This window comes from Oculina patagonica, chromosome 4, assembly GCF_052425735.1.
Source record: "Oculina patagonica isolate OP01 chromosome 4, crgOcupat, whole genome shotgun sequence".
Taxonomy (NCBI): domain Eukaryota; kingdom Metazoa; phylum Cnidaria; class Anthozoa; order Scleractinia; family Oculinidae; genus Oculina; species Oculina patagonica.
Genome location: NC_135761.1, coordinates 21613695 through 21640701, shown reverse-complemented (window position 1 = coordinate 21640701; position 27007 = coordinate 21613695). Strand labels below are relative to the sequence as shown.

At 39.1% G+C, this 27007-nt stretch overlaps 2 protein-coding genes across 4 annotated transcripts; both read right to left on the bottom strand.

Moving 5' to 3' along the window:
• Positions 1–2225: 2225 nt before the first annotated feature.
• On the bottom strand, positions 2226–11323 carry LOC144649837 (uncharacterized). Of its 2 annotated transcripts, XR_013569951.1 has the most exons (4): positions 11269–11323; positions 6976–7976; positions 3094–6642; positions 2226–3063 (listed from the first exon to the last, which is right to left on the bottom strand). XR_013569951.1 is itself a non-coding variant. In XM_078509435.1 (3 exons), exons 2-3 carry the CDS (start codon positions 7868–7870, stop codon positions 3371–3373), a joined length of 4167 nt encoding a protein of 1388 aa, XP_078365561.1. In that variant the 5' UTR covers positions 7871–7976; positions 11269–11323; the 3' UTR covers positions 2226–3370. The 2 variants fall into 2 exon arrangements, 1 of the variants encoding a protein (XP_078365561.1); XM_078509435.1 differs by having other exon boundaries at positions 2226–6642.
• LOC144649838 (uncharacterized) lies at positions 2226–26622 on the bottom strand. Of its 2 annotated transcripts, none has more exons than XR_013569952.1 (4): positions 26562–26622; positions 21240–22204; positions 15051–19045; positions 2226–2556 (listed from the first exon to the last, which is right to left on the bottom strand). XR_013569952.1 is itself a non-coding variant. In XM_078509436.1 (4 exons), the coding sequence occupies exons 2-3, from the start codon at positions 22093–22095 to the stop codon at positions 15753–15755; spliced, it is 4149 nt and encodes a 1382-aa protein (XP_078365562.1). In that variant the 5' UTR covers positions 22096–22204; positions 26562–26622; the 3' UTR covers positions 2226–3351; positions 15735–15752. The 2 variants fall into 2 exon arrangements, 1 of the variants encoding a protein (XP_078365562.1); XM_078509436.1 differs by having other exon boundaries at positions 2226–3351; positions 15735–19045.
• Positions 26623–27007: the final 385 nt, after the last annotated feature.

Below are 27007 nucleotides of genomic sequence, written 5' to 3'. Positions count from 1 at the left end.
CCCTGGCCACTGACAAAAACTCGCATCCCCAGGTAAATATCCTTATGGCACAAACAGCACGTGCAAGAGTAAATTTTCGCGCGAGTTTGCTGTAATGGGCGCGCGAGGGAGGAGAAAAGGAGTAGGGGTGGTTGGAAGATAGGAGTTTCTGCCATGAAGCCCCCCCCCCCCCCCGCCACCCCCCCGCCTGAGTCGTCCCATTTTGTTCTCTGTGGTGGGAAGAGAAAATTCAGAATGGCTGGGGACTCTTCTAGAGAACATTTATCTGTCTATCCGAGGGAATAATCTGTCCATCTGGTATTAAAATTAAGAAGTTGTAGGTAATTAATAAATTACATGGGAATCCTGGCATTTGTTTGGGAGTTATACAATGCAAAGGTAAGCATGCTCCGTTAGCAAACAGACGGTGGCTCTACAATAGCCCTTTTCACGGTAACCTTTTCTAATTTCTATTGCTTTAAAATTAACGTGGTAGCAAGGCAATTAAAATTGCCTTACATACAAGTTGCGGATCATTTAGTAATCACCACTAATGTAAATAGAAAAAAAAAAAAATAAACCGTGAAATAGGCTACCATTTATTTAGTGTCCTTCATTAGCACAGCAATGCTAAACACGGGCTTTTCTTTTAATACTGTGATGTAATCTAGATCACTTCAAATTATATTTTACTGATTAAGGTTGTCATGGCAGTATTGATTTCATTAATAAGCAAGAACTGGTGTAAATCTTACGTCGATCCGACTAAGGCGAGTCTACTTAAGACCGAATCCGATTGAACCTGTCCCCACCTTAGTGCGAGTTACAATGAGCCGGGCTTTTTACAGGTGCACTTGGAAGCATGCTTATTGCGCATCTCAGTTACAGTCCCCGACATATCAATGGGTAGCAAGTTTGACTAACACCATTATTAAAAGTTGGTGGGTACAATTCTGATAAAACACAGTCGACAAGAGATGCCATATTTCATTTCATAAGGTCTTCTTCCGTAATTTAATTTTGTTTTGAGTGCCTAACTATGCTGGTATGGAAGAGTCATCTCATCCCTCTCCATATTAGTCCCACACCAAAGAAAATTTGGTAAAATAATCGAGCCGAAAAAAATGTTCATCACATGACTGCCCGACCCTATGTACGTACGCAGTGCAAGGACCTGGGGACGAGTTGAATGACTTTCATTCCGGAACGAGTTTCGTTCCGGAATGAAAGTCATTCCGGAATCATGTAAACAGGCCCTAACACGAGTATTTGCGCAATTAAGTTAAGTTACTTGTCGCATTCATATTTCTTTTATTGTTAAAAATGAACTGAACATTTCAATTCGCCCTTAACAAAGCGATAGTAAAAAAAGAAAATAAATATTACATATCGTAAATATTCCTCGCTCTATCTCATCTTAAGTTTACTTCATCATGAAAAGTTATGACAAATTATTTAGACTAACCGTATGATCCGAAATAGTTGAGAAGTTGAATATATTACAGCGAGGGTTCGACCCATAGGATCCTAATGGGATTACATTTTTTTGTAAATGTTCCTGCGGCTAACCAAGACTACAACGTTAATTATTTTAAAGTAACAGTGGAGCGAAGGATAAAAGAACTGTCAAAAGCTAAACGGATGGAAAAAAAAAAGAAATTGATGATCTTTGCGAAAAATTCATGTCGGTGGTATTGAAACAAGTTTATACAATCGCAAAAAAACTGCACCTTCGAAATCTAAACTGTTAATCCTACTCTGAGCCAACACGACAACTGCATTAAAGAAGAAGAAAAAAATCTTTTTTAAAAAAAAGGTAACACATAAAAGTGAACATTCACTTATAAACTTGATACAATACAGTAGAACTCTGGTAACACGAACTCGGATAACTCGAACAACCCCGCTAACTCGAACTAACTTCTATTTCAATTGGACCCACTTTTCAATCATTTTTTTGTTTCCCTTCAGAGTTCGAGTTACCGGGGTTCAACTGTATTATAATACATTAACAAAATCAATTTTTAAATCAGAATAAGACCCAATGCAAATATGGCTGCCGTTAATTAATTCTCGGCTCCTAGAAGAATTATTTGTCAACAAAATTACATTTGTTGTCATAATGTTGCTCATAAAATAATTTTAAAAAGGCTAAAAAGAGATAAAAGTTATAAAGTTCTTAAAAACAAAACGTTTTCGACTCGAAAGTCATCAATTAAAATTACATTTCTTTAATTTAAAGATCAAGTCAAAGTAAATCAGTGTATGAAGTTTCGAGGCTATAGTTTTATCTAATGGGAAGTTACAGGGACGATTATACGGCCAAAAACATGAAAACGAGGCTACGCAGGCCATGGTGGCTTTTTCCATACAAATCTTTTAAAATTGAACGAGTCACAAATCTGCAGCCTTTTAACTAAAATCACTGAAACCTCTCAGTTTAGCATATTATTCCATATATTTTTAAGTGTCGCCATCAGCATTTTCAGAAACTCGACCAAACAAAAGAAATAAATGACGACCAATTTTGCATAAGGTCATATACTATGTAAATAGCTAAGTTAACCAACTGACTAACTTATCAAAAACGCACAATTCAAATTAAAGCTATAATTTCAACATTACAAAACGTTTCTTTTTGCCAGCAAATTTTCAGTTCTTTTTACCAAGTTTGTGTAACTTGTCAACCAATCAGAGTAATCAAAACCATTCACACTTGACAGGGCTTACGCACGTTTAGCGCTTTAGTTATATTCAGTTTGTGACATAAGAACCAGAGGTTTCAAAGAAACACGCCTTTTAACAGTTTATTTAGAAACGATTCAGAACCCAGAAGCACTCAGTAGCATGTTTTAGGGTCGTAACCAGGTATATGGGATCAGGGATCACAGCCTCGGGATCGCGATCAAGTCATGTAATGTCATGGGATGTGGATCAGCCAATCAGATGGGATCAGAATGGAATCAGGGATCAAATGTTGCCACATTTTGGGGATCAGGAATCAAAATTTAGAGCTAAAATTTGGTATCAGCGATGAAAAAATATACCTGGTTACGACCCTGATATTTCTAGACTCGTGGCTGCCTCGGATACATCATACAGTTACTCAAGTACTCTTCCGAGCAACAGTTGAGAAACAGATAACTGTTAAGTTAAAGCAGTGTTCGCACGATCTTTAAGCAAGTATTCTCTCTGAGCGTTTTTGAACAGACCTCCGTTAGTTGCTTGTTTTCCCATTTCAGACCAAGTGACATTCTTAGTTTACAGAATTGTTCCGGTTTTGTCCATCCAAAAATCACTCTTGAAAATGTAAAAAAAAAACAAGAGTTCTGGACAATATCATTATAAATGGTCTGAAATGCAGCAACAAACCTCCCAAGCAAATAAGGGTCTATTTCTGAGACGCCAATTCGGATTTAACCAACTGGCCTATATAGGCTTGCTTAAGCAGCTCTAAAGTTACGGCGGCGTCTGAATCCTTTTCTTTTTCTCGGATACTCAAAGCTTTCTTCAAAGATTCCATGGCACCGCTGAAGTCACCCATGGACGTCTGCGCTTCACCAAGGCAGTGATAGCTCAGTACTGTGTCCAAGTGGTCACCAAGAAGTTTTGATCTCATCGCTGACGCTCTCCCAAGGGACCTGACAGCTCTTTTAAAATCACGCATCATAAAACATATGACTCCAAAACGGTGAAGGCTTTCAGCTGTATCCACGTGTTCTCCTAATACCTTCCATCTTATGGTCCTAGCTTCCCGACAAGCATCAAGAGCTCCCTTGTAGTTCTCTATTTTAAAGTACACTGCACTTAGGCCATGGAACGCCAAGGCGGTATCTTCATGGTCACCGAGCAAAGTTTTTGCTAAATCGGCAGCGTTTTGAGCATGTTCTCTAGCAGCCTGATACTCGCCCATCCTAAAATACACACATCCTGTTTCAGTAAGGCTTTGAACTGTACTGGGGTGATCACCTAAATGTTTCTTTCTAAGCTGTAAGCCCCGTTGATGTGCATAAAGAGCTTCACTCAACTCACCCAGCTCAAGATGGTTCATCCCAAGGCCATGGTAAACAAAAGCGGTATCCGCGTGATCTTCAATCCCCAACGATTTCCTCAGATTCAATGCACTTTCCCATGCCTTTCCAGCCTCACTGTTCCGATTCATTCTGGAATACACAGCTCCTATATTCATTAGACATGATACTTTGTCTTCGGAATCGCCCACGTGCTCTTTCCTTATCTTTAGAGCCTGCTGATATGACTCAAGGGCTCCACTGTTGTCATCCATAAGCCAATAGCAAATACCAAGCTGGTCGAAATTTGTTGCGATTTCAGCGAGGTTCACGCCGCAAATCTTTTCCATTGCCTTTAGTTCGCTTTTAATTTCTTCGCAGATGGCTTTGAAATCGTTAGTGTGACCAAACGTACCGCCATCGAGATCTTTTTGCATTTCCAAACAGTGCGTAAGTGATTTGATAGTCTCTCTGACCATGTTGTAGCCGTGTGTTGCGTCCTTGTTTTCTTGTGAAAGTCGCCTTCTGATATTTAAAGCTTTCTTTAAAAAATAGAAAGCTGCATCATGGTCTTTCAGTTCCTTCAGAGCTAAGCCGCGAAATAAGTAAGCATGAGCTGTGAATTCGTCAGGCAAGTTTCCTGGTGTCTTTTCAAGTTTGTCTGTTATTATTTGAAAGCCTTCCGCTGCTTCCTTAAAACAGTTCAAACTATATAGCACCTTGAGACAAGCCTGTAGTATCGAAACATGGAGCATTCCTTTGCCAGATAATGGAAGAAAAACTTTGTACAGTCCAACAAAATGACGGGTCATTAAAGATAGTTCAGTGTTCGCCTGCTTTCCAAACTCCAGCTTCCTGTAAAGCGCAAATAATTTTTTAGCCATAAGTAGAAAAAAGAACAAATCTTGCTCGACAATACTGACCAAATCTGTTGGTTCATCAGCTGAAGAGCTGTCTCGTAAGAAGACATAGCGAACCACAGGGCTCAACGATGTAGACTTACACTCGTTGCTACACAAAGTGTCAAAATTAGATGCGTTTTCCTTGTTACCTTTCTTTCTGTAACAAACTGCAAGTGCATGATAGGTAAGTACCTTAAGAACTTTTTCGTCGCAATTACTACCATTCAGACGATCTACAGAAGTTCTTAGAGACGATATGCCGTCGTCAATTTTTCCACATAGCAGCTGGTGGACGCCAAGATAGCATAAATGCTTCGCTAGACAGCTATGACGAATGCCAGCTATCAAGGACTCGTCCCAGCCTTGACGGCTTACGTTTAACCCTTCCAAGAAGCCAAACGACTTGGCAGCAAGCAAGTTGCATTCATCATCGCGACGTTGCCTTTTCTTTGCTTCTTCTACTGCGGTGCAGTAAACCCTGTCGAAAAACTCATGGGACAGTACAAAATAAAAAAACAACTCGGCCTTCGACAATACTTCTACAACTTTGGGATAGATGGCGTCATCCTTTGCTCCATTTACAAGGGACAACAGGATGCTCTCCCGCTGACCAAAAAAAACATGACATGCGTCATTAGAATGACCTGTTAGAAATTTTTCATTAGCCTCACCAAAACTAGTGATCTGATAGTCGTAGAAACGAAGTTGTGCTGCATGAAACGTGGTTTGAATTGTCTGGTTAGCTATTCTTTTTTCGTCAATGAAGGATCGCAAAAGTGAATGAATTGTGAAGGATTCAACATCTTCACTACAATCTATTAAAGATTTTCGTTTCAGCGTTCCGATCACTTTCTTAGTTAGTCGGGCTGTCTTCAAATCCAAAACAGCCATGGCCTCCTCTACTCCAAAGCTGTTAGGAAAAACAGCCAGTGCCACAAACGCATCTCTCTCGTGGAAAGTAAGTCTTTCAAATGATTTGTTGATTATGGTTTTCAGTCGAGCATCATCGGAAAAATGTTCATTGTCCAAAACCTCAACAAGAGGCGAAATCTTTAATTCTTCTAAGAGCTCAGTAATTGAAACATTTTCTTCCATCATGATACTACACATCAGTCGCATTGCCAAAGGAACGTGTCCACATACCTTTATTATGGAACTGCAGTCATCGTCTGAGACATCTGGCAATTGGGACTTTACTAAGCTGACAGAGGATACTCCATCCAGTACACCAACTCTTTCTTGATGGATGGAAATCTTAAGGCTGAGATAGTCTAGAGTTTCACGAGTTGTGAGAAGAAGCTTGATTTGACTGCATTGGTCAAGAATCTCCTTCGTAAATCCGAGCACGTCTTCTTTCAGTTTGGAGACTCCAGATTCCAGTAAGTCGTCAGCATTATCCAAAATTAGGACAAACGGATTCTTCAGTTGTTGTAAACTTTGGATGAGCCAATCAGAGGGTGAAACATAAAACGCCTGTTTAGCGTCTGTAAATATACTTAAAAGCTTTGACACTAGATCGTCTTTACTTTTCATTCCGCGAAGGGATGTAAAGTAGACTGAAATCTTCATCTCTTTCAAGTGATGGGCTACTTTAACAGCCACTGACGTCTTTCCAAATCCCGGTGGACCCCAGACATCAACCAGTCGAGTGTCTCCATTTGTTAAATGATTTAAGACTGCTAGGCACTCTTCCTGGCGACCGACAAAGTGCGGTATTGTATCTGGTATGCACGAGTCGGGAACGGATGGACCTTAAAATAAAGAAAATAGGTTAAATGATGCCGTATGAAAGACAGCCCTGTGACAGTGAATACTTGTCAGTCGATCTTGCAACTTGCCTGTCACCACACACTGGTTTCAATGAATGAATGGGTCCCGAGGGTACGAGTCTCATCTATTTGGAAGAATTAACTATTTTTTTATTTTTTTCCAAGACCACACAAGGTTTCTCAGGCGATAAAATTAAGCAAATAAGTATGTACTCTGAGTTCCATGAAACACTCGAAACAATTAGATTCTCACTTCGAGCACACATGCACGACGATCACGAGACTACTTCACCCAGACTACAAATTAAAGCTCACCTTTAGAGTTTTCCGCTTGCATTGCCATTTTTATGACAACAACATCAGCCTTTAATTCCTTTACTTCAGACCCGACATCTTCCACTTGTGTCTTCACATCTGTTAGTTCCGTTTTCACATCTTCCACGTTAGCCCCAACATGTTCCACTTGTGACTTGACATCTATTACGTCAGTTTTCACATCTTTCACGTCAGACCCGACATCTTTCACTTGTAACTCGATGTTGATAAGATGATCGTCGATCTGTTTAAATTTTATGGCAGCATCCTTTTCCCTTTTCAACTCGTCCTCAACTTGCTGAAGCCTTGCTGTGGGAAAGTCCCCTTCGCCCAGCTTTCCAATGTCATCAATCCTTGTAGTGTCTTGTCCAAGTGCAGTGAAGGCATCCTTTGCCAACAATATATAACGATCAAAGGTAGCCTTGTCAATTTTTTGGGTGCTGATTTGGTGGCAAAGCGTGTTTCGCAGCAAGCGAAGCTGATCCAACGCCAAGGCAAACGTCTCAGCTGTGTTGCCAGTGGGGCTGATAACCGAGTGGTGAAATGTCCCGGTTGATAAACCAAGTGGTTTCACAAAGAGCTTGTCTAACGTGCAAACACCTCCAGTCCCGTCTGGCATGGCAAAGGTTTGAGCAAAGAGAGTGGCTTTGAACAAAGCTGTGCAGTCCCACTCCTTATAAGATTTATTCAGAGTTGGTACTTTCTTGACACCACCCTCTTTTGCAAGGAACATGTTTAGAACTGTTACAGAGTCGTCCCATTTTGAGACCCCAGGTAGGGTAGCGACACGGTTGTCCCACATGAAGACAAAGGCTTTACGCAAGACATCTGGGAACTCATCTATAACAACAGTAGAAAACTTGAAAAAGTTCAGTTGATCAGGAGAAAATGTCATTGTCAGACATTCAAATGTCTGTAAGATCCTTGTATGATATTAGTAGCACGGTAAAATATGAGTAGTCCTTTTTGAAACAGTCTAGTTGGACCAAACGTCAGACCATCTGCAAAGGAAACAGTGTTTTTCAAAATTTAGTACAGTGGCAAACTACAAAGTGATGTTGGAATAGGGCGACCTTTGCTATTGGATTTGGCGATCACGTGATTTCGAGTGTAATTTAGAAGAATTGTTGTTGTAAGTAGTATATAAGTTTAAAATTATAAGTAGTGTATTGTAAGAAAGTATTTATTTAGTAAAGTAACATTTTTTTTTGCGCTATAAAATAAAATAAAATGATTAAGGAAAACGTTTAAACCTTTAAGAAAATTGTAACCACGATGAATTTAATTAGCATAGATTTCTCTAAATTTTTCCTCTGCTCTTTTAAAGTACGGGGGAACATTGGCTTACCACTTCAGTCAGAATCTCCAAAAAATCTTCGAGATTGAAAGTTTGAAACATGTCGGTTTCCGAATCCCTGAAATGCTATTTTAGGGCATTCAATTTTGATTACCCAAATACATCATACACTCCAAACAGTTTCAGACACCTTGAATTTGGTCAGACCATTCTCGTACCTCGAGTCTTCGTTCCTTCTTTGGTCAAATGGAACGAAGACCCTGGGTACGAGGATGTGGTCAGACATACTCTACTGCGCAGTGTGAGACCAACCAGTTCTGCAGTTTGCAGAAGGGCAAGGGATCGATTCCTGTCGGGGACTCTGGTATTTTCTTTTTAACGCTTGTGACAACTGAAATTACATTTCTTCTCGGTGTTTGCAAATGTTGAAAAACTGAATATCTCTTTTGTTTGATATACCTCATTCCGTCGACACTTGAATTTACAATGAGTTGTATGTATTAGTTAATTAACCGTCATGTGCGGTTTACCCTCGGATTTGTAGAGTAGCTTATATAGCTATTAAAAAACTCATTAATAATTCATAAAGAAAATACAAAAGAAACAAGAATCTGCAAGCAGTTTATAACCGTACGGTTAGTGTTTGGCCACTTCTTTCAGTTCTTTGGCTAGAAATGTGCGGCGCCGCACAGTAAAAGATCTTTAGAAAAGCAGTCACTTGAGAAACACACAACTCGTGTTTGCGTCAGTCACGGAGTGTGCGTGACATGAATTTCCTTCACCGCGTCATGCGTGGCCGGATAAATGCCTGTTTACGCATGCAAATATTTACTTCGTTCCGATTGTTCAATAAAATAAACCCAAACCAGTTCACAAATGGCATTAAAAAAGTCCATTTCAGGCCAAAATAAAGAGTAGACTATGGCCATCCCGTTGTATTTCTCCGTTCAGCGTCGTTCGACGAGTTTTTGGAAGTATAAATAGAGCATACCTGACTGCACAGGTAATTCCCCTGGCACGATGAAGTGTATCTCGTGCCTTGACACATTCTTGCTGAGCTTGCAATTTATGTTCGATTACCAGAACAAACTCAAAACAAAAACATAATTGGAATATCCAGAAAACAAGTCGTTGTTTTGCAATATTCAACACATTTTGGGTAAATTGTACAACTTGTACTCACTCTGAGCCAAAAGCCTGAATAACACAAAAATAAATGTTTCACATAAACACAGCGCAGAGTAGAGTTCAATGATTATTTATAGCTACAGGCGAGCGATCGCGTGGCATGGGTATGACATTAAGTGGTAGTTTTAAATAGCTTGGACATGTCCAAGCGGTCTTTGGTTTCGCTATGTGATTATTCAGTCCTCTCTTCTGGTAAAACACTTAAATAAAACACAATTATACATTTCACTCTAAACAGAGAGCAGAGTGTTTATGTTAAACGAGTGATAGCTAGTAACCATCAAATATTGCGTGACCGTGACAGGAGCCGGCTGACCCGCGTGGGTCTCGAACGATTTACCGACAAAAAACTACAAAAACGCCAAAAATTGCCAGCCAGATTATGAACCGGCTTCGCACGGTTAATTATTGTTTAATGAGTGTGTTTATATCTGATAAAGACACGGCTAAACTTTACGTGCAATTTACTAGGCCAAAATAACCCCAAATCTAAATATTAGTGCAAGAATGAGTTGATCTACGGTGACCAGACCCACTCGGCCAAATCTTAGGCCGTGCTTTGAATCACGCATATGTATCATTGACCTACTGAAGTCTTTACAACATTTTACTTGACAGGAGCTGTGCTACTAAATCTGATACTAAATCATTCATTCACATTTCTGCGCTCTATTTAGCAAGAAATGTACATTGTTGTGGCATTCAAGTGTTTGAATCAGAGCGAGTACAGAATATTTACATTGCAAAACCGTCATTGTTTTGACATCTCCAAACTTTTTTTTGTAAATACAAAGGTCATCCACGCAACTATCTCTTCGCTCGGCCAGACAATGAAGCAATGAGTCACGCAATGTTGAAAAGCTATAAATCCCCCTAAATCCCTTACCAATGGAAACTTTACGAACATTTTGGTCTTTATTTAGCTTGTTTAGAGTTAACTATACTATTTTTTATTATATTGAACTGTTGAAACGACGACAGTCTTTGACTTATCGTCTTTGATTTATCAGAAATCTGAACGGCTACAACGTAAGCCTCGTATTGTGACTGGCGTGACATTTGAACAATTGCGGTGCTATATAATAAAGAAATCGCATAACGTTTTTGGTGATTTTTTAAAATGAGCACAATTGCGGTAATTTTTATGGAAGCGCGTTTAAAACTTCTAAAAAGTTCTTGTTTTATTGTGATTTACTTTGCTCTTCGTGATTGATGGTTCCATTACGTTCTGGAAACTTCGAGCGTGGGAGGGATTACCCCGAATGAAAGTGAAAGCGGAAGAGAAACTCAACATGTTGACGAAAGATTACTGTGAGAAATCTGTGAGTTTCAGGAACACAAGCCCTGCAAAATAAAGTTGCTTTACCTTCCTTCAGTGTTTCTTTAAAAATCGCAGAAAGGATAAAAGTACTAAAATTGAGTTTCACACTGAAACATAATTATGTAAACACTTGATATCTGGGAAATATTGAGCAGTCGGATGCAAAGCGAAGAACAGGCGATTCGCAAAGATTCCCAAGCGCCTAGTTTAAAAAGCCGTTCTGTCTTCATTGTCTTTATTTTCTTATGTTTAATATGATAACACTTGTTCATCAAAGAATAAGCGAACAAAATAAACAGAACAACGAAAATTATTCAGTGAAACCTAAATAGGTACCGGACATAAATTTAGTCTATTTCAACACGTACGTTCTGGCTCATCTAGCGTCTTTAATAATGTTGTATAATTGTAAATGAATAAGCTTTAATTCGGAAGCAGCATTCCAAAGAAAAAAGGCAACAAAATAGACTTATCGTGCTTTACTTACCAATGTATTTTGGAGCTTCCTCCTTCAGCAAATTTTGTTGCTGCATGCCGTGCGTGATCGTGATCGTCGCGTGACTAGAATCTCTCTGAAGTCATCCCCAGGCCCCTCACCACCATCGGGGGCGGACGAAGAAGGAACTTCTGTTCCGTTCTCTATAGGGCCTATTTACATGGGAAGAGGATGATCCTAGCACTAGGATTATCCTTCTTTTATGTAAATTGGAATGATTCGAGTGCTAGGTTCATCCTGTCTGAGATGAGCGAATTGTGCTAGCATAATTTTTGGCATAATTGGAGCAAAAACGCATAATTTGTTAACCAAGGAATGCCACGGCATTATTAGCAAATTTATGCACTTTTTGGAGCAAAGATTCGTAAAATTTAGTAAATATGGTGTATTTTATACAGAAATAAATAAAATTTAGGTACTGTAGTATGTTCTTGCAATGCGTGTTTTAGATAAGCTAAAAGTAGTACTGACAGCTAACGGCCGAGACAAACTGCCATAAACACACAAATAAATTAACCACAACAGTATATTTGAAAAACATCATAATTTGGTGTAGTTATTGCGCGCCTCTATGTGCAGAGTCTACGTCATTTTGTGAGCATAATTTCGGAAATCTGGAGCATACTTTGAGAATTCTGGCATAATTTTGGCATAATTTGCAAATTTCGAGCGCTGCTAGTAGCACAATATGCCACTTTAAGGAGCACAATCCGCCAATGCCTTGAAGAAGGAATTTCTGTTCTCTTCTCTATAGGGCTCATTTACATGGAAAGAGGATGATTCTAACACTCCTTTCACTCCTTTCATGTAAAATGGAATGATCCTAGCGCTAGGTTTATCCTATCTGAGATGACGAATGATCCTAGCGTTAGGGCTAAATACAATTCTTCACATGTAAACTGAAAGCTGAAAACATATGGCGCTCGTATGATCCTAGCAAAAGGATCATTCCATTTTACATGAAAGAAGGATGATCCTAGTGTTAGGATCATCCTTTTTCCATGTACCGGAAATGATCTAATAAACGTCCACTCTCAAATAAACGCCTCGTATCTAATAAACGCCTCCCCTGAAGTGCAAAGTTTGTATTAGACGCCCCTCTCTAATAAACGCCCCGTGTCTTATAGACGCCCCCCTACAAGAATCATCTCAAAAACCAAGGAAATGCTCCATAGAGTAAAATCACGCAATTAAGTTAGTTTTTTTGCTTAACTCGTACATCGAAGAGGCCAACAACGCCAACATGCATGGTTGACCCCGATGACGATAAAAACGTCAATATCGAACTATAAACAACATCTCTAGGTTTTGACGCCCCGGGCGTTTAGAAATTGTAATTTTTTTAAAAACAAATAGAGGGCCACAGGTTTATCAGAATTTCTGTTACGTGCTACCCTCTTTAAATAAAGTTATCTATCTATCTATCTTGGTCTATCTTTGCATTAGCGCAGATTAGATTGGTCTCCTGCTCACCAACTCTGTTTTTTACTACTCCACTAGAAAACTACCCATCCTATTTGTTTGTTGACGTTGTTACTGTTAAATTGAAATAAACGCCTCTCTCTAATAAACGCCTCATATCTATTTAACGCCTCCCCTAGGACCTCAAAAATTTAATAGACGCCCCGGGCGTTTATTAGATCATTTACGGTAAATGAGCCCTGGCCACTGACAGCAACTCGCATCCCCAGGTAAATATCCTTATGGCACGAACAGCATGTGCAAGAGTAAATTTCCGCGCGAGTTTGCTGTAATGGGCGCGCGAGGGAGGAGAAAAGGAGTAGGGGTGGTTGGAAGATAGGAGTTTCTGCCATGAAGCCCCCCCCCCCCCCCGAGTCGTCCCATTTTGTTCTCTGTGGTGGGAAGAGAAAATTCAGAATGGCTGGGGACGCTTCTAGTGAACATTTATCTGTTTATCCGAGGGAATAATCTGTCCATCTGGTATTAAAATTAAGAAGTTGTTGGTAATTAATAAACTACATGGGAATCCTGGCATTTGTTTGGGAGTTTTATACAATGCAAAGGTAAGCATGCTCCGTTAGCAAACAGACGGTGGCTCTACAATAGCCCTATTCACGGTATCCTTTTCTAATTTCTATTACAATAAAATTCAACGTGGTTGCGTGGCAATTAAAATTGCCCGAAATTACCTTACATCCAAGTTGCGGATCATTTACTACTTACTACACATAATGCAAATGGAAAAAAATAAATAAACCGTGAAATGGGCTACCGTTTATTTAGTGTCCTTCATTAGCACAGCAATGCTAAACATGGGCATTTCTTTTAATAAATACCGTGTTGTAAACTAGATCACTGATTACAGTTGTCATGGTAATATGATTTCATTAATAAGCAAGAACTGGAGTACAAATCTTACGTCGATCCGACTAAAGTAAGTCTATTAAAGACCAAATCCGTTTCAACCTCTCCCCACCTTAGTGCGGGTTACTATGAACCGCCCTTTTGACAGGTGCACTTGGAAGCATGCTTCTGCGCACTCTCAAATAAATTATCCGACATATCGATGAGTAGCTAGATTGACTAATACCACTATCAGAAGTTGGTGAGTACAATTCTGATAAAACACAGTCGACAAGGTACGACATATTTCATTTCAGAAGGTCTTCTTCCGTAATTCAATTTTGTTTTGAGCGCCTAACTATGCTGGTATGGAAAGTCATCTCAAACCCATCCATATTAGCCCCAAACCAAAGAAAATATGGTAAAATAATCGAGCCGAAAAATACTCGTGTAAGACTACGAATCACGGGCAACTCGTCCCCAGGTCTTTTCAGTGCGTACGAACGTACGGTCGCACAGTCATGTAATAAGCAAATTTTTGGCTAAATTGTTGAGTAACTTGTCGTAGAAATGTCTAGAAACACTATATTCATATTTTTTTCATGTTAAAAATTATCTGAACATTTCATTTCGCCCTAAGCAAAACGATTGTAATGAAAGACATAAAGAAAGCGAGCAAGAAAATATTTCGTAAATATTCCTCGCTCTACCTTATCTAAAGTTTTCTTCATCATGAAAAGTTATGGCAAATTATTTAGGTCAACTGAAAGATCCGAAATAATTCCGCTGCTGAACGTCACACATTGTATACAAGTTAAAAAGAGCGAGGGTTTAACCCTTAGGATACAAAGGGGTCACTTTTTTGACAAACTGCTCCTGCGCTGACCAGGACTACAACGTTAATTGAGCTGAAGTGACAGTGGAGCGAAGGATAAAAAAATTGTCAAAAGCTAAACGGATGGAAAGAAAGAGATTGATGATCTTTGCGAATAATTCATGGTGGTGGTGTTGGAACAAGTTTATACAATCGCGAAAAACTGCTCCTTCGAAATCTAAACTGTTAATCCTACTCTGAGCCAACATGACAACTGCGTTAAAAAAGAAGAAAAGAAGAAAAGAAGAAAATTCTTTATTTAAAAAAGGTAACACATAAAAGTGAACATTCACTTAGAAACTTGTGGCCCTCGCATTAAGAATCTAAAAATACAATACAGTTGAACCCCGGTGACTCGAACTCGGATAACTCGAACAACCCCGCTAACTCGATTTAACTTCCATTTCCCTTGGACCCACTTTTCAGTCATTTTTAATCGGTTAACTCGAAAACCCCGTTAACTCGAACTGTTTTTTGTTTCCCTTCAGAGTTCGAGTTACCGGAGTTCAACTGTATTATAATACGTAAGTCAGTTTAACTTAGCTATTTACATAGTTTTATAAACTATGTAAATAGCTAAGTTAACACTGACTACCTGTTATGTAATTTTTTCAAAATTAATTCCGTAATAACAAAGTTTAACTTATCAAAAACGCACAACTGAAATTAAAGCTATAATCTAAACAAAACGTTTCTTTTTGCCAGCAAATTTTCTGATGTTGTTTTCATTAACAAACAGTTGTTTTTACCAAGTTTGTGTAACTTGTCAACCAATCAGAGTAATCATGCTGGTATTTTGTCGCCCAATTAGAAACAAAATCGTTCACACTTGACAGGGCGTACGCACGTTTAGCGCTTTAGTTGTATTCAGTTTGAGACATCAGAACCAAAGGTTTCAAAGAAACACCCCTTTTAACAGTTTAATATAAAAACGGTTCAGAGCCCTGAAGCACTTAGTAGCATATTTCTAGACTCGTGTCTGCTTCCAATCGGATACATCATACTCAAGTACTCTTCCGAGTAACAGTTCAGAAACAGATTACTGGGATCAGTCAACGCAGTGTTCACACGATCATTCTGCAGGTATTCTTACTGTGCGTTTTTGAACGGACCTCCATTAGTTGCTTGTTTTCCCATTTCAGACCAAGTGATATTCTTCGTTTACAGAATTGTTCCAGTTTTGTCCATCCAAAAATCACACTTGATTTAAAAAAAATAAATAAATAAACAAGAGTTCTCAACGATTTCATTATAAATGGTCTGAAATGCAGCAACAAACCTCCCAAGCAAATAAGGTCTATTGCTGAGACGCTGATTCGTATTTAATCAAGTAGCCTAAATAGGCGCGATCTAGGAGCTCTGAAGTTTCGGCGGCGTCTGAATGCTTTTCTTTTTCTCGGATACTCAAAGCTTTCCTCAAAGATTCCATGGCACCGCTGAAGTCACCCATAGACATCTGTGCTTTACCAAGGTAGTGGTAGCTCAGTGCTGTGTCTAAGTGGTCACCAAGAAGTGTTAATTTCAACGCTGACGCCCTCCGAAATGACCTGACAGCTCTTTTAAAATCACGCATCTCGCAACATATGACTCCAAAATAGTCAAGGCTTGCAGCTGTATTCACATGTTCTCCTAATACCCTCGATCTTATGTTTCTAGCTTGACGACAAACATCAAGAGCTTCCTTGTAGTTTCCCATTTTAAAGTACACTACACTTAGGAGTTGGAACGCAGAGGCGGTATCTTCATGGTCACCGAGCAATGATTTTGATAAATCGGCAGCTTTCTGAGAATGTTCTCTAGCAGCCTGATACTCGCCCATCATAAGGTACGCACATCCTGTTTGACTAAAGCTTTGGGCTGTAAGGATGTGATCACCTAAATGTTTCTTTCTAAGCTGTAAGCACTGGAGATGTGCGTTAAGAGATTCACTCAACTCACCCTGCGCACGATGGCTTAACCCAAGTCCTTCGTAAACGTAAGCAGTGTCGGCGTGATCTTCCATCCCCAAAAATTTCCTCAGCTTCAACGCACTTTGGAATGCCTTCCCAGACTCATTGTTCGGTTTCATTTTCAAATTCACAGCTCCTAAATCAGATAGACATGATGCTTTGTCAACGGAATCGCCAACGTGCTCCTCTCTAATCTTTAGGGCCTGCTGACATAATTCAGCAATAACGGCTCCCATACCGTTATCCATATACAAATAGCAACAACCAAGTTGGCTGTAATTTGCTGCGATTTCGGCGAGGTCGACACCACAAATCTTTTCCACTGACTTAAGAGTAATTTTAATTTCTTCGCAGATGACTCTGAAATCGTTAGCTTGACCAAAAGTACCGCCATCGAGATTTTCTTGCATTTCCAAACAGTGCTTAAGTGCGAAGATTGTCTCTCTGATCATATCGTTGCCATGTGTTGCGTCCTTGTTTTCTTGTAAAAGTCGCCTCCTGATGTTTAAAGCTTTCTTTAAACAATAAAAAGCTGCCTCATGGTCATTCAGTTCTTTCAGGGCTAAGCCGCGAAATAAGTAATCATGAGCTGTGAATTCATCAGGCAAGATTCCTGGTGTTTTTTCAAGTTTGTCAGTTATCATTTGAAAGCCTTCCGCTGCTTCCTTGAAACAGCTCAAACTACATAGCACATAGCAACAAGTCTCTAGTATCCAAACATGGAACATTCCTTTGCCAGATAATGGAAGAAAAACTTTGTAGAGTCCAACAAAATGACGGGTCATTAAAGATAGTTCAGTTTTCGCCTGCTTTCCAAACTCCAGCTTCCTGTAAAGCACAGCTAATGTTTTAGCCATAACCACGAAAAAGAACCTATCTTGCTCGACAATACTGGCCAAATCTGTCGGTTCATTAGCTGAAGAGCTGTCTTGTAAGAAGACATAGCGAACCACAGGACTCAACGATGTAGACTTACACTCGTTGCAACACAAAGTTTCAAACTTAGAGGCGTTTTCCTTGTCACCTTTCTTTCTGTAACAGACTGCAAGTGCATGACAGGTAAGTACCTTAAGAAATTTTTCGTCGCAATTAGAACTATTCAGACGATCTAGAGAAGTTTTAAGAGACAATATGCCGTCGTCAATTTTTCCACACAGCAGCTGGTGGATGCCAAGATAGCATAAACGCTTCGCTGGACAGCTATCAGTAGAATCACGAATACCAGCTATCAAGGACTCGTCCCAGCTTTGACGGTTCACGGTTAACACTCCCAAGGAGCCAAACGACTTGGCAGCAAGCAAGCTGCATTCATCGTCACGACGTTCCCTTTTCTTTGCTTCTTCTACTGCAGTGGAGTAAACCCTGTCCAATAACTCCTTTTCATCGAACAGCACATAATAAAAAAATAACTCGGCCTTCGACAATACTTCTACAACTTTGGGGTAGAGGGCGTCCTCCTTTGCTCCATTTACAAGGGACAACAGGATGCTCTCCCGCTGACCAAAAAAAACTTGAACTGCTCTATCAGAATAACCAGTTAAAAATTTTTTATTAGCCTCACCAAAACTAGCGATCTGATAGTCGTAGAAGCGAAGTTGTGCTGCATGAAACGTGGTTTGAATTGTCTGGTTAGCTATTCTTCTTTCGTCAATGAAGGATTGCAAGAGTGAATGAATTGTGAAGGATTCAACATCTTCACTACAATCTATTAAAGATTTTCGTTTCAACGATCCGATCACTTTCTTAGTCAGTCGGACTGTCTTCAAATCCAAAACAGCCATTGCCTCATCTACTCCAAAGCTGCCAGGAAAAACAGCCAGTGACACAAACACATCTCTCTCCTGGGAATTAAGTCTTTCAAATGATTTGTTAATTAAGGTCTTCAGTCGAGCATCATCTGAAAAATGTTCATTGTCCAAAACCTCAACAAGAGGCGAAACCTTCAATTCTTCTAAGAGCTCAATAAGTGAAACATTTTCTTCCATCATGATACTACACATCAATCGCATTGCCAAAGGAACTTGTCCACATACCATTGCTATGGATCTGCAGTCATCGGCTGAGACATCTGGCAATTGGGCCTTCACTAAGCTGACAGAGGGTACTTCATCCAGTACACCAACTCTTTCTTGATGGATGGAAAGCTTATGGCTCAAATAGTCTAGAGATTCACGAGTTGTGAGAAGAAGCTTGATTTGACTGCATTGGTCAAGAATCTCCTTCGTAAATCCGAGCACGTCTTCTTTCACTTTGGAATCTCCAGATTCCAGTAAGTCGTCAGCATTATCCAAAATTAGGACAAACGGATTCTGCTGTTGTTGTAAACTTTGAATGAGCCAATGAGAGGGTGAAACATAAAACGCCTGTTTAGCGTCTGTAAATATACTTAAAAGCTTTGACACTAGATCGTCTTTACTTTTCATTCCTCGAAGGGATGTAAAGTAGACTGGAATCTTCATCTCTTTCAAGTGATGGGCCACTTTAACAGCCACTGACGTCTTTCCAAATCCCGGTGGACCCCAGACATCAACCAGCCGAGTGTCTCCATTTGTTAAATGATTTAAGACTGCTGCACACTCTTCCTGGCGGCCAACAAAGTGCGGTATTTTATCTGGTATGCACGAGACGGGAACTGATGGACCTTAAATAAAAGCAAATAGGTTAAATGATGCCTTATAACCGAGAGCTTTATGACAGCGAATACTTGTCGATCTTACAACTTGGCTGTCACCAAAGCGAAGGGTTGCAAGCTCAGTGCAAGAAATATTATCTTTTGTAACAGGAACAATCACCTCGGAATTAGATTGTCTTACGGTTTTAAGCATTTTCTAGTCCTTATACTTTGACAGGTCATTACTACAATTTTTTATTAGTTCCTATTTCACTTATGGTATGAAACAAATGCTCAATCATTGGTCGACAAGTTGTGATCATTTTCTTGACATTATCGGTTGCCATAGAGAGTCTAGGGAAAGTATAACTTGTTTAAAACACCCTTAGTTTTAGCTTTCAGTGCTTATAACTTGAAAATGAGGTCAGTGAACCCACTTTTATTGTTGAATTATGATCAGCATGTCACGATACAACTTTTGGCAAAGTTTAAAGAAATTCTGTCAAAGCGGTTCAAAACCACCTTAAATTTTCAAAATATTAAGGAGGCTCGATGTAGTCTTTTAGCCAAAATACACTACAATGATCAAGTATGACCAAAGTTTAACTTTTTACTGGCCACTTAGTCACAAAGGTTACCATAGCAACCATTGACATTTTCTTTTGTTTTCAAACAAGCCTAATTTTCTCTAAATCTAGATTAACTCTTAGTATTAATTTTTGATATGTTCAAGTTTAGTAGATTGACTAACTGTTGACGAAATTTTAGAAAAACCTGTAAGAGCATTTTCAAGTAAATCAAGAATGTAGTTTTCAGAAAAATCCCGTGTTAATGTGAAATAGACACTTTTAAATTGTTTCGTAGTATTTGAACGCAGTCATTCAAAATAAAATATAAGTATTTACACCATCAAAGACCATTAACTAAAAGCGAGAGAGTTTTTGCTTTGCTTTTTTAAAATATATCGACTGCCAAATTTAGGAAACTACGAGAAGTTACAAAAAACTTCATTCTTGATTTATTCTAAAACGCTTTTACAGATTTTTCTAAAATTTCGTCAAAAGTTAGTCAATCTACTAAACTTTAACATATCAAAAAATTAATACTAAGAGTCAATCTAGATTTCGTGAAAATCAAGCTTGTTTAAAAACAAAAGAAAACGTCAATCGTTGCTATGGTAACCTTTGTGACTTAATGACCAGCAAAAAATAAAACTTTGGTGATATTTGATCATTATGGTGTATTTTATCAAAAATCAAACATTGGCTTCCTACATAATTTTTAAGTTCAAAACAACCACCCTAGGGCTAAAAAAAACTACATCGAGCCTCCTTAAGGTGGCTCTGAACCGCTCTGACAGAATTTCTTTAAACCATGCCAAACGTTATATCATGGCATGCTGATCATAACTCAACAACAAAAAATGGGCTAACGGACCTCATTTTTAAGTATTAGCCATGAAAGCAACATTTAAGGGTGTTCTGAACAGGTTATATTGTTACTATGGTAAACACTTATGTCAAGAAAATGATCACAACTTATCGGCCAATGATTGAGCATTTGTTTCATACCATTTCTGTAAAAGTAGTTGATAAAGTGTTTGAGTACTGACCCATCAAAGTATAAGGTCTGTAAATTTTTTAAAACAGTTATCAGCCCCCGTCTCTTCACTGACAGCATTCTACACTTGACCGCGACGGGGCCCGTTGTTTCTATCTTCACCCTCATCAACTATCAAATTCGATAGAACCCAAGAGTGAGCAGTAATAATTGTTTTAACATAATCCATTGGCTGATTTATTTCACATGGAGCACACATACACAAGACAACTACAAATTAGAAGGTTAGGGTAAGGTAAAGTCTGCGTTCGAGCCTAGTGGCCCATTAGGCCAGAGCTTATCCTGGTTTCAGTAACATGAAGTGACTAGGAGTATTTCTACTCTCCTGTGGATGAGATTCTAGTCCTTCCACAGGTGACCAAAGCGCACTATAAGAGTTCATGGATTTAAAATTGAACATATTTAATGAGCGTTTGTATGGATTTAAAAATACATTGAAAAAATATCATCTTCCTCTGGAAAGCTTAAATAAAGCTTGAAACATTACCTGGTCTCCTTATTTCATTTTTCTAGCGCTATGGGAAGCCATTCGCGCGATTTTTCTTTCACTCAAAATGAGGAGACCAGGTTAGGTCATCACTAATCACTGCAAATTAAAGCTTACCTTCCTCTTGGTTTGCTCTTTTCATGTCTGCCTTTAATTCCTTCACTACTGACTTCACATCTGTTACGTCATTTTTCATATCTTTCACGTCAGACCCGACATCTTCCACTTGTTTCTTCACATCTGTCACGTCACTTTTTACATCTTTCACGTCAGAGCCGACATCCTCCACTTGTGACTCGATGTTAACAAGATGATCGTCGATCTGTTTAAATTTCACGGCAGAATCTTTTTCCCTCTTCAACTCGTCCTCAACTTGCTGAAGCCTTTCTGTGGGAAAGTCCTCTTCGCCCAGCTTTCCAATGTCATCAATCCTCGTGGTGTCTTGTCCAAGTGCATTAAAGGCATCCTTTGCCAACAATATATAATGATCAAACTTAGCCTTGTCGATCTTTTGGGTACTGATTTGGTGGCAAAGCGTATTACGCAGCAAGCGAAGCTGATCCAACGCCAAGGCATACGTCTCAGCTGTGTTGCCAGTGGGACTGATAACTGAGTGGTGAAATGTCCCGGTTGATAAACCACGTGGTCTCACATACAGCTTGTTCAACGTGCTAACACCTCCAGTCCCGTCTGGCATGGCAAAGGTTTGAGCAAAGAGAGTGGCTTTGAACAAAGCTGTACAGTCCCATTCCTTGTAGGATTTATTCAGAGATGGAACTTTCTTGACACCACCCTCTTTTGCAAGGAACATGTTTAGAACTGTTACAGAGTCGTCCCATTTTGGGACGCCAGGTGGGGTAGCGACACGGTTGTCCCACATGAAGACAAAGGCCTTACGCAAGACGTCTGGGAACTCATCTATAACAACAGTAGAAAACTTGAAAAAGTTCAGTTGTTCAGGAGAAAATGTCATTGTCTGCAGGCATTCAAATGTCTGCAAGATCCTTCAATGATATTAGTAGCACGGTAAAATCCGACTAGTCCCTTTTGAAATAGTCTAGTTAAACCAAACGTCAGACCATCTGCAAAGGAAACAGTGTTTTTCAAAATTCAGTACAGTGGCAGACTACAAAGTGATGCTAGAATAGGGTGACATTTGCTATTGGATTGGCGACCACGTGATTTCGAGTGTAATTTGGAAGGGTTGTTGATGCAAGTAGAATATAAGTATACACCTAATTGCAATAATGTTGTCAAAGAAAAAAGAAAAAAAAGGTAAACAGAAATTAATAAGCATAGTTTCATAACTGGTAGCACTTATAATTATAAAAACTCACGAGTTTTTATCTGAACACTTTGAGTCCACCGTTTTACGCTGACACAAGATAAATTGATTTTGTCTGGCAGATCAGGCGTTTATTTGACTCCGTCAGTTCCCAATGTTCATCGAGCAAGGGTATTGACATGTATCTGGCTAATATACCTACAGCTTATTATACCTCAAACAAATGCATAAGGGACCTATTTTTTTACTCCACCTTGGAGACCCGGCGTTTATTCGGTACCCGGCGTTTAATCGAGAAAATACGGTAATACACTTGCGACAGCAAAAATGTGGCGCGGCCGCTTAATAGAGGTATCAAATACAGCAGTTTACTGACAAATAAATTGGGACTTTGGAAAGTGGCCGCTTAATAGAGGTCGGACTGTACAAATGGCCTCAAAATGGTTCAAAATACGAATAAGTTTGAAATAAACGCCGGAGGCTTTTAATCGAGAAAATACGGTAGTTAAATGGTTTTTTACCTCCATTAAGCGGCCAGCAAATTATATCTTTCCAAGCGAAATGGTGACAGATGTCAAAGGTGATAACTGATAACATTCTAACTGTTGACGCAAAAAGTCCTAAGAAACTTGACAACGATATTTTGCATATTTTTCTGTACATTATCAACTCGAAGAAATACTGTACATTTCAACTACGTGCCCTTTGTGTTAAGAGCTAGAACTATGCATGGGCTTGAAATGCACTTGACGTTTTGTTACAATAAATTTTGGATTTATCTTCATACACGTTCACTTTTTAAAAGCATTTTGTTATATAGAGTCAAAAAATCATTTTACTGCCTTTCCTATCCAATTTATATTGTACCTCTATTAAGCGGCCATTTTTCAATTTTTCTATTTCTCAAATTTTATTTTTCTGTTTGCTCTTTAGTTCTAGTTTGGATTAAGAAAATACGTCATACACTTGAAACAGTTTCAAACACTTTAAATTTGGTCATACCTGCTCCACTGCGTGTCGAATTTTTAATTTTGATTTAGCTTATCACGAACCTCAGTACGGTTAGAGACACCCGCTTAGAGCATCTAACGCAGAAGGTCAAGGGTTCGATTCCCGTCGGGGACTCTGATATTTCTTCTTCAACGGACGGAAAACAGAAATCACATTTCTCTTCGATGTTTGAAAATGTTGTGAAAACTGGCTATCTCTTGTGTTTTAAATACCACATTCCATCAACACTTGAATTTACAACGAGTTCAGTATTAAAGATGAAGTGTTCAACATGACTCGAGCATGGGACAAAGAAAAAATTCTGAGTCCCCGACGGGAATCGAACCCATGGCCTCCCAGATACCGGTTGGGCGCTCTAACCAACTGAGCTACGAGAGACTTGTTGTGAGCTGGGCCATTTTACTAGGTTGATAAGTGACACGCGTCCTGCATACTGCTAGGATCAGCAATGTCGAATTCATCAAGTTTGTAGTAAATAATAAAGAGTTCAGTTCAGTATTTGTTAATATTCCGTGGAATATTGTCCAAATTTTTCGAAATTTTATATTTCCCCAGTGCAATCCTGTTCTAAAAGTACCTACATGGTTCAGCACATGCTATTTTAAACTCCCGTAATTTTTTTTTTTTTTTTTCACTTTGATATCAAAGAAACCAGGCGATATACAATCTTCATCTGAGAGACTCCCAGATAATAGGGACACTATACAGTATAATATATGGATTTAGCCAGGCCTAAAAGCGGAGCTCCCGCTTATTTTCTGGTTTTAAAGTTTTGTAAAAATGCTCTGATTTAAAATACTGTTTTTAAACGTATACTACTCAAAAAATCCATAGCCGCAATAACCTAATCGCAGAAATTGAGCTTTCAAAATACTGTCACTACCCAAGACAAAAAAAATTAAGATTTGAGCCCGCGATTCAATGGAAAACTATAACCTGACATGAACTCCATGAGCTGTAGCTCACGATGAGCCCACGATATGGTCATCATGTGATACTGGTCAAAAAAAAAAAAGCGCGCAGCAAGTCGCGAAGCGACGACCGCGAGTGACGAAGTCGCGAGAGGCTTGACCAAGGCGCCCTCTATTGGCGAGCGAAGCGAGCCAAAAAGCGTCGCGAAGCGAGAAAGTCTACGGAAGCGCTAGCTGAACCTTTTAACCCCTTGCCTACCAGAGCCAAACACACCAAGCAACCGGCGGCCATATTGAATTTTTAATGAGATTCTACATTTGGCTAAGTAATGGCATCTTTTCAGATAAAATATTAAAGAACACCTAGATTAAACATTTAAAATGAATTCCTCTGGCTTTTCCTCATTCTATTATTGTACGGTTGACTCTTACAGCTCCCTGGCGAACTCCTTGACCACGTGCATTTGGAGGTTCAATTTCTTCGATCGATCAAGGCTTCTTCTTAGCCACCTTCTTCTTCTTTTTGTTTAGACTCTTCAGAATCACTTGGCTTAAATTCGCTGTGACTTAAATCGCTTACATCAGAGTCGCAATCGACAAAACTTTCAGCAATAGCTTCATCCGTGTCCATTCTGCCTTCACGCACACAAGCCGCCATTTTGTACATTGTCCGAGCAAAAAGCAATTTTATTGGGTCAGCGGTGTTTCGCAAGTAGTGCCAGACCTTTCTCAACAACCGGGGATGAAATATTCAAGGCATCGCGAACAACCAGGCTTACAGCAATGACCTTTGGTTGAGGACGTATATATACGTCCTCGGTCGTTGCGTGACAATAGAGAGGACGTATATATACGTCCTTGGTAGGCAAGGGGTTAATAAACTTCAGAAAATTTTAGGGAATGAAATATTTTTACCCGAATTTACGAGCCGCTGTGAGTGCCTTCTCGAAAATCGTAGCTGTCCTTTTTTCGTTCCCAAAACGACATGTTTCTCTCTCCGAAAACAAGAGGCATTACTTTGCCCATGTCACGAAAGTTTCAGCTAAAGAAATCTCCAGTTTTTTGTCACATTTTTAATTCAAAAAAATAAAAATAAAAACAGAAGCCGGTAATTCGCTCCTGTTAAAAAAGGTTTTAATTTGAATGCAAAAAAACAACGACTTTTAATATTTTGAATTATAGGTCAAAGTCGATTCGCGGACTCAATCGATTTATTCAAAGATGAGGTTCGATTTCGTTGGAAATCGAACTTTTTTAAAAGGTTTTGTGTTCGATTTATTAATTGACAGGACAAAAGCGAATTTAATCGTTCAATTAAAATTAAGGTAAGTAAAAATTTCCTTCGATTTCGTTTGATGTCATAGTCGAACATAGCCGACATAATTTTTGCCTAGTTATTTGTTGTTTGCGAGTTCCTTCGCTCTTCGTGGTTCATTGATCAGTTGATTGCTCAATTACGTTCTGGAAACTTCGATTTCCCCGAGTGTTAGTGAAGCGGAAATGAAACTCCTTATTTCGCGTGAAAATTGCTAAAAGTTATCTGTGATTTTCTTGAATTAGAACACAAGCCCTGCAAAGATAAAGTTGCTTTACCTTTCTTTAAAAATCCCAGAATGTGAAATGCTATTATAGTTTTGAGTTTTGCAGCGAAACATGATCATGTGGTAAACATTTGCTGTCTGGGAAAATGTTAATTAATCAGTGGAATGCATCCAAAGCGAAGCACACGCAAAGATTTCAGTGCTCGTTGTCTCAAAAGCTGTGCAATCTTTATTTATAAATGATCGATTTATTCATCATCAAAAAATAAGAGTACAAAATATACAAGACAACAAAAATTGTCGAGCAAAAACTGATCATTGAGCGAAAACTATGAAAGTACAGTACGGTGCATAAATTTAGAACGAGTAGTTTCGCTGTTGCATGGGCTGTTCACTATTACAATGCCACTCTTCGCTTAAATATTCAGTGTTTTCACTCCCTGATGTGGTATTACTAAAGCTAGAGCTAGAGTCTAGTGGACTGTATTGCAACTACGAGTTGATACACCATGGCCAGTTGATACATCAATACGACGAAGGTGTTTTAATATATTTCATAGCGAAGCGACCGCGGTTTGTACTATTTATCCTGCTACGTACGTTCTGGCTTATCTGTAAAAAATAAGCTTTAAGTCGGAAGCAGCATTCCGAAGATAAAAAGACAAAAAATAGACAAATTGTTTTTACCTACCGATACATTTTCCAGCTTCCGTCCTCAGCCATATTTTGTTGTTGCAAGGAATTTTCTTCGCGTGACCAGAAATCTGCTGCAGTCATACCCAGACCCCTCACCACCAGCAGGACGAAGAAAGCCCGGGGGGTACCCAAGAAAGTTTTGTAGGGGGAGGCTCCGCCCCGAGCTATTACCCCTTGCCCTTTTATATACCATTTTGCCAGAAATTGTACCCTTTTCGTATACCTTTTAATAAAAAAAGGTACCCCTTTCATATACCTGAAAGTCATGGTATAGACTTAAAACATAACGTTTTTTTGTCATTTTCAAGTAGCGCTTAATAAATTGAAATAATACAGCCATAAATTTCATTTGTTCGAAATATTTTAATTAAAGGCCCTTTCAAAAACCTAAATAACAGATTTCCATACCCTTTCATATACCTAAACTTGTGAAATCCCTAC